Consider the following 18,335-nt stretch of genomic DNA (forward strand, 5'->3'; position numbering starts at 1 on the left):
TACCTCTACACTCAAGCTGCATTCAGTCCTCAAATATGATCTGCTAATGCAAAAGCCAGCAAGATACTTTTTAAAATCCACTATCAGCATGTGCGTATCTTTGGTATAGCCAGTTTTATTGACCAACCCAGTTCTTCAAATTGCAGTCTGATTCTTGAGTAGCTTTGTGGGAAATTTTAGACAGTTCAGACATAACTACATTGGAATGGGAACAGAAGCATTCCATCCACACAATGGCTTTCACAGCATCCTAGTTACTTTTGATACATAATTGAATGTTGAAAACCCAACAAGCTAATTTGCTTGTAGGAAACACAAACAGCAATGTATTAATGACCAATTCCCTTCGGCAAAATATTAAATGGAGTTCAGGTACATAACTCCATAAAAGAATCACATGGCTCTGCTGCAAGAGGAAGTCTATTTCTATCACAGTCAACATTTCTCCTTCAATCATCACAGGTAACTGAAAATATTTTTGAGTGGGCAACATGATTGCCACTCTCATCTATGCAAATCACTGCTTCTTTAAAAAATGACTGCTTGGAAACCATTTTGGAACATTAAGGGGGATACCATGAGAAATCGCCAATGGCTAAAATGCCACCAAATCATACCATTGTGGGTTCACAACCCATTGCAAAGATTTAGGACAGGTTTATAAACAATGCAGAAACACAGCACCAAATTAACCAACTGGACATTGTTGTGTTTGGAAGAGTATCAGCTTTGGTGGGTTCAAAGAGAGATGAGTCTGGACACAAGTGTTAAAACTACAGATAATTTTAATCGAACACATAGGAGACAAACAGGGAAAAATATCAAATAATATTTAATTACTACTAAACAAGTATAAAGACATTCACATCGGATGCAGGTTGGACTCCGATACCAGTGGCTGCCTATCTTCTACTCGCTCACGCACATGTACACACTCGACAGACACACTTTCAAACACTCCTGATTCCTTTTACCATCGGGGTATGGCTCTCTGAAGGCACAATCGCAGTACTACAGCTCAGCCTAAATGTAGTGCACACCTTACCTATAGCTTCCCAGCAATGTCCATAGTAGTCTACTGGCGTGGAGCGAGGTCCAGGGTCTGGACCACAAGGCAGAGAGAAAGAATGTGCTCTGATCTGGATGCCTAGCCAATAATCACCCTAGGTAATTTAAACAAGCCAACCACTGTCAGAAATAAAACTTCTCACACATGAGTCTCTTTAAAACTGATGACACGACAAGCTTTATTTACAAGTCTGCAGAGTTGGACTCAACTGGTTTCTCACCAGTTAAGCCCCGATACATACAGTGCATTGATTTTTATACCTTTATTATTTGCCCTTCCCCTTCTTATTAATACTGTTTTAATTGGTTAGTATTACAAAAACATTCTAAGTATAACTGCATTATTAATTATCACGTTCGTTACGTACGCTGTGAACTCTACATTCACTGAATTCTGTTTCTCACACTTCTTATCAATCCTTTGTCTCCTGCATGTCTCTCACTATGACCATGAAAAGATAGGTTTAAAAAAAACATATTCAGCAGCTCCTTCTGTCCTTGACTGCTAGTAAACTCTCTGTCCGTTCTGGCTTCCCTGTTTATGATTAATCATCACATTTTAACTTAAGTCTTTTTAACCTAAATTCTCTATATCACAATCCACCCCTTTCTCTCTTTAAAATGTGTTGAATATATGTATAGATATGAATGGGGATTCTAAGCTAGGGAAGAGAAATGTTTTATGATACATTAATCTCACGTTGAAATAAAAGTCTTACAGGGTCTCCCATCCCCCCTGGTTGCATAGCTTGTTCGACCATGGAAATCACCAGGCTGCGTAGACAGGGAATAATACAGGGCAAAATAAGTAGGAGGAATAAAATACCTCCGATGACCCACAAGAAGGTACGCCACCAGGTTCCTCCAAACCATTTGTCCATCCAATTAAATTGTGGGAAAGGATGCCAGGTTTGAACCGGTACATGGGACAATGTACGAATATTATCAGCGATTTTACGAATGGCTTTTCCATTATCATCAATCTGTAAGCAGCAGTTAGTCAAATTAAGTTTGCCACATACACATCCTTCCGTGGCTAGGAGATAGTCTAGGGCTAGACGGTTTTAAAAACAGTGGATAAGAACCAAGTCTGAGGTTTAGGAAACCAAGTGAAAACACCAGGCGAAATGCGAATCCATACAGCCTTGCAGGGACTTTCTCCTACTGGGTATTTGCCGGCTCGTGAGAGACAATAAAAACCAGAGGGGACATTAGAGAGAGACCAGGTTTCTCTTGATCTCGTTCGGTTAGTTGTCCAAATGCGGGAAATCATGGTCAATGAATTGAGAGGTTCTCCCCACCAAGGCCATTGTTCTGACATCCGTGGACCCCCGCAGACCCAACAATTAGTTACATTAAAAGTTCCTGCAATTTTAGTTGCCAGATCTACAAAAAGGTTATCTCCCTCAATTACATTACCGAAACTTACATGGTTATTTGGATGGACTCGAACTAAGTCCGGCTGTCTTAAAGGGACAGGCAATTTCGAGTGTGGAGTGTAACTTCTCATTGGAACAGTACGTTGGTGTATGCAAAACCAGAGTCCATCAGGGCATGGTGGGCTTGAGTCACCTTTCCAACCGTTAAGAGGGAAAGGAGTGGTATTAGGAATCTGTATATAATGACCCATATTATTTCCTTCTTTTTCCACACAAGGGGTATATGGATGTTGGGTGGTATTTTCTGCCCAACATTTCTCAGGAACTGAGGTATGGGAAATGAAATTACCTTCCTTTCTTCCCCAAATGTGGTCCTAAAACAGGACCACTGTATCTCTGCATTTCTTACATCTCACACCTGATAAAGACATAGGCAAACTAAGAAAAATCAAAGAACATAACAATAACATTGTGAATTAAGTCTCTTTGCGAAATCGTAAGGTAAGAGGTTTTTCTCCAGGAATACAAGTCCAATCTGAGTTCGTATCAGGGTCCTGTGGCGCCTCTACAGGTCCCTTAAATCTGGATGCGTGTGTCCACCCCTTCTCTCTTGTTCGTGCTGCAGCTTCTGTAGTTAAGAGAACTTGGTATGGACCTTCCCACTGGGGCTGGAGTTTTTCAGTCTTCCAGGTCTTGATAAGAATCCAGTCTCCTGGTTCCACTTTGTGTAAAGAAAAGTCTAGAGGCGGTGTTTGTGCCAATAGTCCTCTCTTTCGTAAATCTGTAAGAGAGCGTGACAGTGCCTGTAAATAGTTCCTAACAAATATATCCCCTTCCCCCAAGGTGGGACACCCCTCAACTGTACTCCAGAAGGGAAGCCCAAACATCATTTCATAAGGGGACAGCCCTACATCTTTTCGTGGGGCAGTACGAATTCTCAATAAGGCTAGGGGCAGTCACTTTATCCAAGGCATTTTAGTTTCCACCATTAACTTTGTCAATTGGATTTTTAGTGTTCCATTCATACGCTCGACCTTCCCTGAGCTCTGTGGATGCCAAGGGGTATGTAATTTCCAAGAGACCTGTAATGCATCACAAATCAATTGTTGGATTTTTGAAGAAAAATGTGGACCCCTGTCTGAGTCTATAGAATCCATTATACCATATCTGGGGATTATCTGCTCTAGGAGGAGGCGAGCTACTGTAGAGGCTGTAGTATTTATTGTTGGGAAGGCTTCTACCCATCGGGTAAAGTGATCCATTATCACCAACAGATATTTCCATCTTTGAACTTGAGGTAACTCTGTGAAGTCGATCTGGATACGTTGAAAAGGGCGTATGGTTAATGGTTGACCTCCCATGGTCCCTGTCCTCATTATCTTCTTATTAATTTTTGTGCATAGGTAACAATTTTGCACCTCTTGTTGGGCCAAGGTGTAGATTCCCTTACACACATATTCTCGAAGCACTGTGTCACATAAGGCTTGGGTGCCCCAGTGGCTCTGTTGATGCAGGTGTTTTAAAATATTGCGAGTTATTTCTTTATTTAGAACAATTCTTCCATCTGGTGTTTTCCATGTTCCATCAGGTAACTGGCTTGCGCCCAGCTGATCCATGTTCTTTTCTTCTTTAGCAGTGAAAATGGGAGCTGTCTTTATGCCTTGCCTTATTGGGATTAAAGTCAGCAAACGGACTTCTTGTTGCATGGCTGCTCTTTTGGCTTCTTCATCAGCCAGTCTGTTTCCAATTGCTGTCGGGTTATCTCCCCTTTGATGGCTTGGTATGTAGACCACTGCTATTTCTTGGGGTAATGTTAAGGCTTCTAGAGTCAGAGTAATCATCTGTTCGTGTGCCAATTCCTTTCCTCTTGATGTAATTAGACCACGCTCCTTCCAGATCTTACCAAAGGTATGCACTACTCCGTATGCGTATTTGGAATCTGTGTAAATCGTTCCAATTTTCTTTGCCAGTATTTTGAGGGCTCTCTGCAAGGCATATAGTTCACAGGATTGTGCTGACCAGCTTCCGGGTAGTCTCGTGGATTCTACTACTTTCCAAGTATTTCCTTCTATTATAGCATACCCATTTCTTCTCATTCCGTCAACACATCTGGCGGAGCCATCAATGGAGAATTCATATCCTTCTCCCAGCGGAGTATCGCAAAGGTCTTCTCGGGTCTTGGTCTGAAGATCTGTCAACTCGACACAGTCATGCTCCACCTCTTTCTCTGTTTCACTGCCGTATAAAAATTGAGCTGGGTTGCAGCTATTAATTTTTGCAAACTGTAAATCTTCTCCAACCATTAAAATGGTTTCATACTTTAATATGCGAGAATCAGTCAGCCATCGATGGGCAGTTTGTGTTAATAAAACTCACAGAATGGGAGGTGTACACAGTCATCTTTCCTCCAAAAGTAAGTTTACGTGCTTCCTCTACCAACAGAGCAGCAGCCGCTACTCCCTGGATACACGTCGGCCATCCGCGAGACACTGGGTCCATCATTTTGGAAAGGAAAGCTACTGGGTGTCGCTGACCGCCTTTTTCTTGTGTTAAAACTCCCACAGCTGTTCCTTGGTTATGAGTGACAAATAGCTGGAAGGGCTGTTTTAAAGAGGGCAGAGTGAGCACTGGGGCTCGTGTTAGGCGATGTTTCAAGTCCTCGAACCATCCCTCCTCCTCCTGGGTCCATTTCAATGGATAGTCATTTTCATTTGTCAGTTTATCATACATAAACTTCACCAAAACTGAGTAGTCCTCTATCCATAACCTACAGTATCCTAAGAGTCCCAGGAATTGTCTTATTTCCTTCTTATTACGGGGTAAAGGCATTCTAGTGATTCCCGCAATTCGTTCAGGGGTAATCCGTTTCTGTCCTTTACTTATCTGGTGTCCCAGATATATCACAGTTTTCTCAACAAACTGTAACTTGTTTCTGGACACTCGTAGACCCTTTTTCCCCAGATAATTCAAGAGTCTAATGGTCTCTCTCCTCATTTCTTGTTCCTTGGGTCCTGATAATAGTAAATCATCCACATACTGCATTAGTTGGGAATCATCAGATTGTGGATAGTCCATCAGGATTTGTTCTAGCATTTGTCCAAACAGGTTTGGAGATTCAGTGAACCCTTGGGGCAATACAGTCCACCGAAACTGTCTCCGTCTACCTGTCCATGGATTTTCCCATTCAAACGCAAACATATCTCTACTTTCCTCTTCTAACGGACAAGTCCAGAAGGCATCCTTCAAGTCGATAACACTAAACCACTCATGGTCTGGGGGAATCCGACTCATAATAGTATAGGGATTAGGCACCACTGGGTGGCGGGTTTGAACAATAGCATTCAAACTTCTTAGATCCTGAACTAGGCGATAGGATCCATCTGACTTTTTTACTGGGAGTATAGGGGTGTTATAAGGTGACATGCATTCTTCTAATAGTCCGTCTCGTATTAAAGTCTCAATTACCGGCTGTAGCCCTTTTCTCCCTTCCAAAGAAATAGGATACTGACGTTTCCTTACCGGCTGATGACCTGGTATTAATGTGACATGTAAAGGTGGGATGTCCAGACCTCCTCGATTTCCCTCCTTATACCAGACTCTCTCGTCAATCTGCCGTTCATCCTCTTCCTTTAAAGCGCAGAGGTGGACTCGCACTTCTCCGTCCACAGGGAGAGCACCCAAACCTAGGAGAGCCTGTAAGTCCCTTCCTAGGAGGTTAAATCCAGCCGAAGGTAATAACAAGAGGTCTTGTACCCCTTCTCTTTCTTCCAGTTTCACTGTTACTTGGGGAATTATTGATACCATTCTGGGAGCTCCTTCTATCCCAGAAATTGTCAAATTACTTTTTATAGGCTCAGTTCCGATTGGCACAGTTATTACACTACTTCGTTCCGCTCCTGTGTCCACCATAAACACCACCTCTTCTCCCTTGGGACCAATTTTTAGTTTTACCAGGGGTTCCCTCTTATATTTGGTCCCTAACATTTGGAACCCCTGACACCCCTAATCTTCTTCCATAAGTTCGAGGGCACGCAATTCCCTCTTGTATCGGGGGCATTCCCTCTTAAAGTGTCCTTCCTCATTGCAGTAATAGCACTTAACGAATCTCCGGGGTCTTCCCTCTCTTGGATATTTTGGATTGTTTAGAGGAAGGTTTTGTTTTCTTTCCCCTCTGGATTCAGCATTCATCTGTCGGATAGTCTGTACCATAACCTTTGTCACCTTCTTTTGATCTTCTTCTCTCTGCACATATACTTTTTGTGCCTTTTTTAACAGTTCACTTAGGGGTTTTTCACTCCAGTCCTCCTCCTTTTCTAGTTTCTTTCTAATGTCTTGCCATGATTTGGAAACAAATTCAATTCGAATAAGCTGTTCACCCATTGGTGTACTAGGGTCCACACCAGCATACTGTTGGACATTCTTTCTCACCCTCTCCAAAAAATCAGTAGGGGACTCGTCTTTCCCCTGGTGGTTCCCAAATGCCTTGGTAAAATTGTGACCCTTTGGCACAGCCTCCCGTATCCCTTTAATTGTCCACTCTCTATATTGTCTCATACTTGCCAATCCCTCGGGTGTTCGTTTGTCCCACCTGGGTTCATTTAGGGGATATTTTTGTTCATGGGGTCTAGGGTCCCCAGGTTGTTCATATTCCCACATGAGGAGGGCAGCCCGTCGAATCATCTGCCTCTCCTGGGGTGAAAATAATGTTCCCATTATTGCCTGCATCTCTTCCCACGTATATGTGTTTGGTCCCAAGAATTGGTCAAGCTGTTCAGCCAGTCCTATAGGATCTTCCAATAACTTTTTCATTTCTTTCTTAAATCCCCGCACCTCTGTACTAGTTAGGGGAACATTCACATATCCCGTTCCCCCTCCCGGTCCTCCCATAGGAACTTCTCTCAGGGGATTTAGGTTTATTGAAAACTTTGATGGTCCTGGACCAGTCTGGGATCTTGTCCAGGGTCGGTTTACCGGTGGAAGTTTAGGGTCCGACTCCCTTAATTCATCCTTTTTATCCCGGCCCCCTTCGGGGCAATCAGATTCATCACCTTTCCCCTCCGGTAATAAGCTTTCCTCGGGCGCAGTAGGCACCGGGGGAATATAAGGAGGGGGAAGGTTGTCCAGAGGTTCCCATTTCTTTTCTCCTGCCACTCTCAATTTAAAACATTCTGTTAAGGATCCTGGCCAGGGAACCCAACAAAATGCATATGCTGACTCTCCTTGATTCACCTTTGGTCTCGAATTTACATATATGTTTAATGCTTGTCTAACCCAATCCTCATCAGATCCAAATTTCGGCCACCAGACCGAGGAACCTTTAATAGGTTGTTTTGACCAAAGGAGACAATATTGGACCATCTTTTTCTTGTTTTTGTCCCGATATCTATTACTATCCCAATTTTCAAACATTCTCCCCAAAGGGCTGTCAAGGGGTACTCCCAGGAATTGTCCTGAATTTTCAGACGAGCCCTTAGATTTTGATCCTCCCATTTTCCCACCTAGATCTGTTTATCGTTGCTGAGGACCCTCTCGCTCTGGACCCTACTCCCTTCCTCTCAGACGCCTCGTCGGAGGTGCTGTCCCTCCTTCGGTTACCGCTGAGGTTTTCCTGGGGTTGACCCCTCTCTTCTCGGCACTTCGTCGGAGGTGCTGTCCCTCCTTCGGTTACCGCCGAGGTTTCCCTGGGGTCTATCCTAGAGTCCCGCGACAGGGTCCTCACACAACGACAAAAGATCTATACTTAATCTATTCCGTTAGGTTTTTATCCAAACAGGTGTATCCTGTTACCCAATCCCCACACCACAATCGTAAGTCGTCACTTACCGGTGTCTTCCCGGGGATTGAACCGTCACCCTTCTCCTCTCCGTCTTGTCGTGTCACCCTGTCCGGATACCACTCGCTCAAGCCGCCCGAAGCGACGAGCAAGGGACTAGGAGCCGCTGAACTCAGCGGGGTGCACCGCCTCCGATGTCCCTCTTCTCGCCTCCCCTCACGGCCGGAGTGTAGATCCCGGACGAGCCCCCATTTGTCAGAAATAAAACTTCTCACACATGAGTCTCTTTAAAACTGATGACACGACAAGCTTTATTTACAAGTCTGCAGAGTTGGACTCAACTGGTTTCTCACCAGTTAAGCCCCGATACATACAGTGCATTGATTTTTATACCTTTATTATTTGCCCTTCCCCTTCTTATTAATACTGTTTTAATTGGTTAGTATTACAAAAACATTCTAAGTATAACTGCATTATTAATTATCACGTTCGTTACATACGCTGTGAACTCTACATTCACTGAATTCTGTTTCTCACACTTCTTATCAATCCTTTGTCTCCTGCATGTCTCTCACTATGACCATGAAAAGATAGGTTTAAAAAAAACATATTCAGCAGCTCCTTCTGTCCTTGACTGCTAGTAAACTCTCTGTCCGTTCTGGCTTCCCTGTTTATGATTAATCATCACATTTTAACTTAAGTCTTTTTAACCTAAATTCTCTATATCACAACCACAAGGTGTGCACTAATGGGTGTCTGGAGTCCAACCTTGATCGACAGGTGACATGACTTCCGAATAAGTTTCAGCATGACCACCCACAATATTCCAGACAGGCAGAGAGGCCACGTATTTCTCCACAATCTACATACAACTTTCCACCCATCGAAAGTCACATCACTCTGCAATCAATAACTGGTTTCCATACAGTAAACTCTATGTACATGTTCTAACTAGAGAGAGATATAGATATAAAAAAAGAGAAAAAATGTTTTAAAATAATGCAACAAAGTGGATCAATATAGTCAAATGCCTTCCTTATGATGGACAAGCACAAAATCAAACTCAATGACAATGCCTCACCAGCCGTTCCCCACCCCCACTAAACAGAGTCATTTTGTTCCCAATGGAATTGGGTGCTGTGGAAGCTGCTCCCCAATATTAGAGGGGAGAGAAGAGAAAGAAAATCGTCTGGTTTCTCTGGCTTAGCTGGCAAATATGTGTACTTTTACCACTGCAAGCAGGCAGAGCAAGGCCATCCAAGCGGTGCCAGAGCCCTCTCTTGGCTTGCACATTTGGGCGGTCCCTAAGCACAAAGTCCAGGATGCCTGTCACCATGCTAACCCATGGTGAGGTAGGGGACAAGCACACATCCAGTGTGTACCTGTATCTTCTGGGAGAGTCCCGTTTATCTGGGCTGTTGTCTGACACCAAGATGTCATGCTTGCTTGCAGTCCCTTTAAACAAATGTCATAAATGCCTGTGTTGATTCCCTGTAATGATAGCCAGAAGGAATCAGGTCCGAGTTGGCCAAATTAGTAGTTTTAAATTCTGATAGGGTTATAATGGAGTTCAGTCAGAAATCCCGATTGGAGAACGAGACATAACCAGAACTGAAGCAGCAGGAAGGGGAAAGGAAACTGCAGAAGGAAAAGAACAGGTGCAGAAGAGGTTCACTGTTAAGGGGTTAGCCAAATTCTTTGCAGACCGCAACAGCTTGCTGAATGCTTTAAACTGATAGAGAAATGCTCATGCAGTGTTTGCTACATATAAAGAAATTTACAAAGAAAAGTCAAAGTAAACTAGGTAAACAACACTGGACATATTCTTGAAGAAGCCATCACCTTCCCAAGAAGAGCCTCAGCCAGGTCCTTCAGGCATTACAGAGTGACAGTTCATCAATGGAGGCGATTCGACCTGAAACTCTTCCAGTAGAACACTACGAGCAAGTTGAGAACAGTGACGTGGATGACCCTGATCCTCTAATAAATTATATGTGATATAGGCTAAAAAGTGTTTACATAAATGTTTAAAAGTGGAAAAAAATTAAACTTTAATTTATCATAACTTCAGTATCCCATATAGTTTTGCTAAGAGTACAGTGAAACTCCAATTTAACTTGAATCTGGATATAACATGATCAGCCTGCCCCATCCACCTGGCACCTGAAGTACACCGGCTTCCGAAACCCACTGCAGCAATCACTCCCAGATCCAGGGTTTGTGGCAGGTCAGCGAACGGTGGAGCACGGTGCCACAGGTCAGCCGGCGATGCGCACACCAGCGGCTGCTGGTCGAAGCTGAGAGCCAGGCTGGTCTGCGGCACCTGCCATCACAGGCATCAGTCGCAGCACAGCGGGTTGTTGTCCAGGTGCAGTATGGCCAGGCTGCGCGTCGGCAGCAGTGCGCTCTCTTCCAGCGTGGCCAGCTCTCTCAGCTTGTACAGCTGTTGAAAATTATGCTCCTGCAGGGAACCGATGCCCAGGTAATGCAACTGGAGTGTGGCCAGGACAGGGATTCGGCCAAAATGGAGGGACTTGTTAACTGAATCCTATGTGGACAAGCTGCCCAGAATGCCAGCCTTTAGGTGGAAAAGGCAAATATAGAGTCCCCCTCGTCCCACAGCCTGAGTAACTGTGCAGTTAAATACTCCCCCGACCAATGGCGGTAGCTGCCCGCCAGCCCAGCCAACCCCTTGGCAGAGTATTCTTGGGTCTCTATGACCTCATACTGACCCCTCACCCATTCGCTCAGACCCTAAACATTATTGGCAATCTCCCCATTGTGGATGGCCAATGGGGAGGGGGGGGGGCGCTCATGGCAGGTATGGGACCACATGATTACCAGCCGGGCTTGCAAGGTCTCTGGGCGAGCTGTGCAAGATAAATTTTGTGAATACAAGTTGCATGAGAGGATAGGTAGTCCACAATTTTACTCAACAGTCAATTCTCCAAACCATTCCATCGTCTTCAAGGCATGTTTGGAATGTGACTGAAGACTTTCCACCTACCTGGATGAGAACAAGTCTAAGACTTCGAAAGGTCAACATCATCTCAGACAAAATACTCACATTAGTTACCTTCCAAGATTCCTTCAATAGCACCATCCACATGACTACTTCTACCAGGAGCAGATATATGGGGAAGCCACCACATTTTATCCCACCTTCACCTTGTCACCGACTCCAAATTCTCGTATCCATATTCAATAAACCCATGGAATTTACCACAAGGTAACAAGCAATTCAAGCTGGCGACTCACAACCATCTTCTCAATTTCAAATCAAGAATGTAAGTGGCAAGGCCATCTTTCAAAGACAGGGGGGGAAAAAACTACGAAAATTTACTATCAGACTTTCTCACCACAATAATTACACTTCAAAATTAATAATGAAGCTTTTGGTGCCATTCTAAAGCCATGAACTTTTTTTCAAATTAAATTCCAAGTTTAATTTGTTAGAGAAAGCAATTTGGGCCAAATGAATATAGCTCAAATGTAAAAAATATCAAAACTGATCAATGGAACAGTAAAGATCAAGAGAGAATTGAGTTTGTAATTCTTTGATTCACAAGACACCCGAGAACCCCAGGTTTTTTTCTTCCATTATCTTTCAATAAAATGTAAAATGACATCACTCTGAGCACTAATGCACCTCAGGGCTGTGTGCTCAGCCCACTACTGTTCATACTCCTGACTCACGGCTGCACCGCCAGATTCACAATCATCCCTTACAGAGAGGAGTTTGGGAGGCTTGTCAAATAGGTGTGAGAACTGCCCATGCCTCAACACAGACAAGACAAAGGAAAGGATTGTGGACTTCAGGAAGATGAATGTCAACCACTCCTCATTGAATATTAATGTTTTCCTCCATGGAGAACACAAAATTCTTTGGTTTGCATATAACAATGACCTTTGATGGACCCACAACATCTCATTAGTCAGGAAGGTGCAGCAGTGCCTATACTTGCTAAGGAGGCCAAAACGACTGGCTTCCATCTTGACATTTTACAGGACTATAGAGTATACTGTCTGAACTCAAGAAATAGGACTAAGAGGTGCAAATTCAATATCATCAGGGCGCTTAACTCTCGTGCATGTGTTAACTGAACTCGAATACGCAAACCCACTGCGCATGCGCCAACCAAAGATTCACGCGTGTACAAAAAATCAAGAGGGCCACAACCAGCCTATGGCGCTGATTAACAAAGTAAATTTGCACATTTTGGCTCTTACATGGCTATATTCCTGTTGTAGTTTGTCAAATACAATATTTAATTAAAAGTTTGCTTTAAGACTTCGGTGGGCAAAATTCTGACATGTCCATTTCAGGATATGACTGATCCTTTGGTCCCAATTATGGTTGCAAGTCAGGGAGTACCTTGATTATTACCTTCCAGCCAAATACCAGGAATTGTGCAAGCAAAACCAGTCATTTGATTCTTTGGACAATCTGAATTAATCCAGCAATTAATGGCCTCCAGTGATGTTGTGTTGGACTGTATATCAGTGATGTTGTGACCAGTATCATTTATTCAAAGCCAAAAAAAATGGAGAGTAAGTCCCATGTGCCTAATAAACAACTGGTCTGGGACCGCAACCCAGTGCAAAGAATGAGCAGCCCAAACCATCACCTTACAGTTGAAATTCTACAGTGATGAAAAAGACAAGAGCTGGGCCCCACAAAAAAATCGTCCACATGAAACATTAAAGTGCCTCTCTGTGTGTTCTCCACCCCATTGTCGAAAACCTTGATAAACTTCCATGGATGTGTGGTGGAAAGTCTGCTGGCTGGCTGCATCACGGGGAGGGAGGGGGGAAGGCACCAATACATGAGTGGAAGGACCTGCAAAAGCTGGTGGGCACAGTCCAGTACATCACAGCCAAAGCCTCTCCCCACCATCAAGAACATCTGCCGTCAGCGAGCAGCAGCAATCAAGGACCTACTCAGGAAATGCTCTGTTCTCACTGCTGCCAATGAGGGGTATAGGTGCTGTATATCCTGATGTATAGGCCGCAAGACCAGGTTCAGGAATAGCTGGGTCTTATAGAAGAGATTCATACTTTACACATGATTAAGTATTTTTTCTGTATTGCAGTTGGTTTACATGTTATGCTTGGTTTAAATGTCTCTTTTCGTACCCTTTCTTGAATGTTTTTCCCTAGTGATGAGCAGAACTCCTGCCTGGGCAGGGGAAAGAATCCCATGGCTGTAGGTCATCTTATCCCCCTCCTCGGCAGCACCGTGGGGTCTTGCTGGGCACCAGCTGCCCGGCCGCCGCACGCTGGTGGCGGGGTGCCGGCTCTTCTCTACCACCCCCCCCCCTTCCCCCCAACCACGGGCAGCCCAGGACCGCCACGCTAGGGGAGGAGCGAGGTAGAACAGCCCGAGGCCAGGGGCCGTTTGGGGCGGGGGGCTCCACGCCGGCAAGGCCCGGGCATCCAGCCCCATCTCTTGGGGGGCCTCACCTGAAGTCCTTGTCGCTGGAGGTCATCTTCTCCAGCAGGTTGGAGATGTGGTAGGACACGTTGGTCATAGTTGCTGGTGTACGGGCCTTGGCTCTGGGCTGCTGCACTGGCCGCCCCTCGCCGCTCTTCCATGGGAAAAGATGGCGCTCGCTCTCGGCCGCGCTCCGCGTGACGTCTCCTGACCCTTGGCCTCTCTCTCTCTCTCTCTCTCTCTCTGACAGGCCACAGCGGCCTCTGCTGGTGGCTTCCGAGATCCCTGCGCAGGCGCGGGGAGAGCCGCCCCACGGCGGGGTAACGGGAGGTTGAGAAGTGCGTGAGGGCGTTTCGTGTGTAAATAACACACGCTGCACGGCCTCCCATACCGACAGCTTAAGGGGAGTGCAGGTGAAGCATTGGAGCGCGAATCAAAACTCTCACGACTGGAGGGAGAACAAGCGCTTTTATTGGCTTATAACTATGGGTAGCAGGCAAAATCTTCCCTAGGATTCTCCTAAATAGACTAATACCTAGTGTCGCCGAGAATATTCTCCCAGAATCACAGTGCGGCTTTCGCGCAAACAGAGGAACCACTGACATGGTCTTTGCCCTCAGACAGCTCCAAGAAAAGTGCAGAGAACAAAACAAAGGACTCTACATCACCTTTGTTGACCTCACCAAAGCCTTCGACACCGTGAGCAGGAAAGGGCTTTGGCAAATACTAGAGCGCCTTGGATGCCCCCCAAAGTTCCTCACAAGGTCGGGTCAGATACAGCAATGAGCTCTCTGAACCCTTCTCCATTAACAATGGCGTGAAGCAAGGCTGTGTTCTCGCACCAACCCTCTTTTCAATCTTCTTCAGCATGATGCTGAACCAAGCCATGAAAGACCTCAACAATGAAAACGCTGTTTACATCCGGTACCGCACGGATGGCAGTCTCTTCAATCTGAGGCGCCTGCAAGCTCACACCAAGACACAAGAGAAACTTGTCCGTGAACTACTCTTTGCAGACGATGCCACTTTAGTTGCCCATTCAGAGCCAGCTCTTCAGCGCTTGATGTCCTGTTTTGCGGAAACTGCCAAAATGTTTGGCCTGGAAGTCAGCCTGAAGAAAACGGAGGTCCTCCATCAGCCAGCTCCCCACCATGACTACCAGCACCCCCACATCTCCATCGGGCACACAAAACTCAAAACGGTCAACCAGTTTACCTATCTCGGCTGCACCATTTAATCAGATGAAAGGATTGACAACGAGATAGACAACAGACTCTCCAAGGCAAATAGCGCCTTTGGAAGACTACACAAAAGAGTCTGGAAAAACAACCAACTGAAAAACCTCACAAAGATTAGCGTATACAGAGCCGTTGTCATACCCACACTCCTGTTCGGCTCCGAATCATGGGTCCTCTACCGGCATCACCTACGGCTCCTAGAACGCTTCCACCAGCGTTGTCTCCGCTCCATCATCAACATTCATTGGAGCGACTTCATCCCTAACATCGAAGTACTCGAGATGGCAGAGGCCGACAGCATCGAATCCACGCTGCTGAAGATCCAGCTGCGCTGGGTGGGTCACGTCTCCAGAATGGAAGACCATCGCCTTCCCAAGATCGTGATATATGGCGAGCTCTCCACTGGCCACCGTGACAGAGGTGCACCAAAGAAGAGGAACAAGGACTGCCTAAAGAAATCTCTTGGTGCCTGCCACATTGACCACCGCCAGTGGGATGATATCGCCTCAAACCGTGCATCTTGGCGCCTCACAGTTCGGCGGGCAGCAACCTCCTTTGAAGAAGACTGCAGAGCCCACCTCACTGACAAAAGACAAAGGAGAAAAAACCCAACCCCAACCAACCAATTTTCCCCTGCAACCGCTGCAACCATGTCTGCCTGTCCCGCATCGGACTTGTCAGCCACAATCGAGCCTGCAGCTGACGTGGACCTTTACCCCCTCCATAAATCTTCGTCCGCGAAGCCAAGCCAAAGAAGAAGATAAAGAACTATGGGTAGGGTCTCACAGCAGCCTTCAGAAGGGTTCGGGGCTTCAGCGGGAGACCAGGGTTAGAGGTGGGCAGATGGGGCGGAGGTGGTTTATATGTGCGCAGTTGGGGGTGGAGCCGGGTTATAGGTGGGCAGATGGGGGCAGAGCTGGGAACCAGGTTATAGGTGGGCAGATGGGGGGCAGAGCTGGGAGCCAGGCTATAGGTGAGCAGATGGGGGGGCGGAGCCGGGAAACAGATTATAGATGAGGTTGGAGCCAGGTTATAGGTACGCAGATGGGGGCAGAGCTGGGTTATAGGAGGCAGATGGGGGATACAGGTTATAGATGGGCAGAAGGGGGTGGAGGCGGGTTATATGTGCTTAGATGGGGGTGGAGCCGGGTTATAGGTGGGCAGACGGGGGCAGAGCTGGGAGCCAGGTTGTATGTGGGTAGATGGGGGTGGAGCTGGGAGCCAGGTTATAAGTGGGGAGATGGGGGCAGAGCCAGGAAACCAGGTTATAGATGGGCAGATGGGGGCGGAGGCGGGTTATACGTGCGCAGATTGGGGAGAAGCCAGGTTATATGTGGCCAGATGGGGGCAGAGCTGGTAGCCGGGTTATATATGGACAGGTGGGGGCAGAGCTGGGAGCCGGGTTATATGTGGGCAGGTGGTGGTGGAGCCGGGAGCCACGTTATAGGTGGGCAGATGGGGGTGGAGCTGAGAGCCAGGTTATAGGTGGGCAGATGGGGGCGGAGCCGGGAGCCAGGGTATATGGGGGCGGAGCTAGGAGCCGGGTAATATGTGGGCAAATGGAGCTGGGAGCCAGGTGATATGTGGGCAGTTGGGGGCGGAGCCGGGAAACCAGGGTGATATGTGAGCAGATGGGGCAGAGCTGGGAAACCATGTTATAGATTCTATACAGGTGGCGAAACTTGCTTAATGTAAGAGCCACAAACGATAAAGCTCAGATGCTTGAGAGCCGCAGGACAAGAACAAAATTCACACATACGTTTTTATTGTTACATATACATTTTGTAACAAAAATATATAAATGTTAAGAAATGCATATTAAATGCAATAATATTTATTCATGCATGCAGTTTTTAAACTGTTAATTTGTATTAGTTTCAGTTATCACAAAGACACAAATAGGTAATAAAAGTAAACCAAAAAAAAGAGAGATTTTAATCAGATTTTCACCTTACAAAATTAGTCTTATTATAATCACTTTTTTTATGACTAAAATACAATGCTACAAATATCAGGCTATTAAAGACACAAGTCGGGCGGGCGAGGGGAAGAGACCAGCAGCGTAAGTCGGGCAGGCGAGGGTGGGAGACCGGCAGCGCGAGTCAGACGGGTGAGGGGGGGAGACCGGCAGCGCAAGTCGGGCAGGCGAGGGTGGGAGACTGGCAGCATGAGTCGGACAGGCGAGGAGGGGAGACCGGCAACGAGCCGCATGTTAAAGGTCAAAGAGCCGCATGTGGCTCGCGAGCCACGGTTTGGCCACCCCTGTTATAGATGGGGAGATGGGGGCAGAGCCGGGAGCTGGATTATATATGCATAGATAGGGGCAGAGCCGGGAAACCAGGGTTACATGTGAGTAGATGTAGGCGGAACCAGGAGGCGGGGTCAGCCACAGCACATCACACTACCTCTGAATCCCATTTCACTGCATTTACCCCTTCCTGTAGAATTTAGGGTCTGTGAATGAAGACAGAGAACATGGGTTCAGAAAAAAATGTCAAAAAATATACAGCTATTTACAAATTTACAGATTTATGCAGTCTGGTGGTCAAGAGATTGTGGTAGAGCGCCTTAGCACCGGGGGAGGCCTTAGATTCCTTGGGTCTCCTGGTCCCCTTATGAGGGAGGAGAGGTGGGCTGGATCTCCGGCTCAATGGTGGAGGGGGATGCATTTCCCTCCTGAACCGGATTGCCCGAGGCTCTGACTAGGGGTGGCAAGAATGAGCTCTGTTGCTTACGGGGCACCTGAGGCAACAGACCCTCTGTTTTGGCGGGTGCCAGGTCCCTGATGGAGATGGTGTCCTCCCTGCTCTTCGGGTACTCCACATAGGTGTATGTGAGATTGGCATGTTGCAGTTTCACCCTTTCCACCAGGGGGTCGGTCTTGCTTCTCCTCATGTGCTTCCTGAGAAGGACTGGACCAGGAGTGGTAAGCCAGGTTGGGAGTGTAGTTCCCGACGCTGACCTTCTTTCGAAAGTGAATAGAAGCACATGAGGAGTAGCATTGGTCGTGATACATAGTAGTGACCGGATAGAGTGGAGCATGACGGGAAGGACATCCTGCCAGCGTGAGTCTGGAAGGCCTTTTTTACTTCAGGGCCAGTTTGTCAGCCTTCCAGACCATGGCGTTCTCCTTTTCAACCTGCCCATTCCCTGGGGGTTGTAGCTAATAGTCCTGCTTGATGCAATGCCCCTCACCAGCAGGTATTGACATAGCCCGTCATTCATAAAGGATGAGCCCTGGTCGCTATGAATATAGCTGGGATACCCAAACAGAGTAAAAATGAAGTCTAGGGCCTTCATAACTGATAAGGTGCATTTGTCTGGGCATGGAATGGTGAACAGGAAGTGGGAGTACTTGTCAATGTCAGAGAGGAAGAAGGTGTTCCTGTTCATGGAGGGGAGAGGTCCCTTAACATCAACACTGAGCCATCCCATAGAATAGG

The 18,335-nt window shown here is 46.4% G+C and overlaps 1 protein-coding gene and 1 long non-coding RNA gene across 2 annotated transcripts in view; both read right to left on the bottom strand.

The window, feature by feature from the left end:
• The window catches only part of LOC138764243 (cullin-associated NEDD8-dissociated protein 1-like), a 77,323-nt gene extending 63,454 nt beyond the window's left edge, over window positions 1-13,869 (bottom strand). Inside the window, exon 1 of the mRNA XM_069939894.1 lies at window positions 13,684-13,869. Within this exon, the coding sequence (XP_069795995.1) occupies window positions 13,684-13,751 (68 nt within the window). The 5' untranslated portion in view covers window positions 13,752-13,869. The remainder of the gene's footprint in view (window positions 1-13,683) is intronic.
• LOC138764245 (uncharacterized) lies at window positions 1,221-13,677 on the bottom strand. The gene is made up of 2 exons (XR_011358085.1): window positions 8,271-13,677; window positions 1,221-3,228 (listed from the first exon to the last, which is right to left on the bottom strand). It is a non-coding gene; the product is annotated as an uncharacterized lncRNA (long non-coding RNA).
• Window positions 13,870-18,335: the final 4,466 nt, after the last annotated feature.

The sequence above is a fragment of the Narcine bancroftii genome, chromosome 5 (genome assembly GCF_036971445.1).
Source record: "Narcine bancroftii isolate sNarBan1 chromosome 5, sNarBan1.hap1, whole genome shotgun sequence".
Lineage (NCBI taxonomy): Eukaryota > Metazoa > Chordata > Chondrichthyes > Torpediniformes > Narcinidae > Narcine > Narcine bancroftii.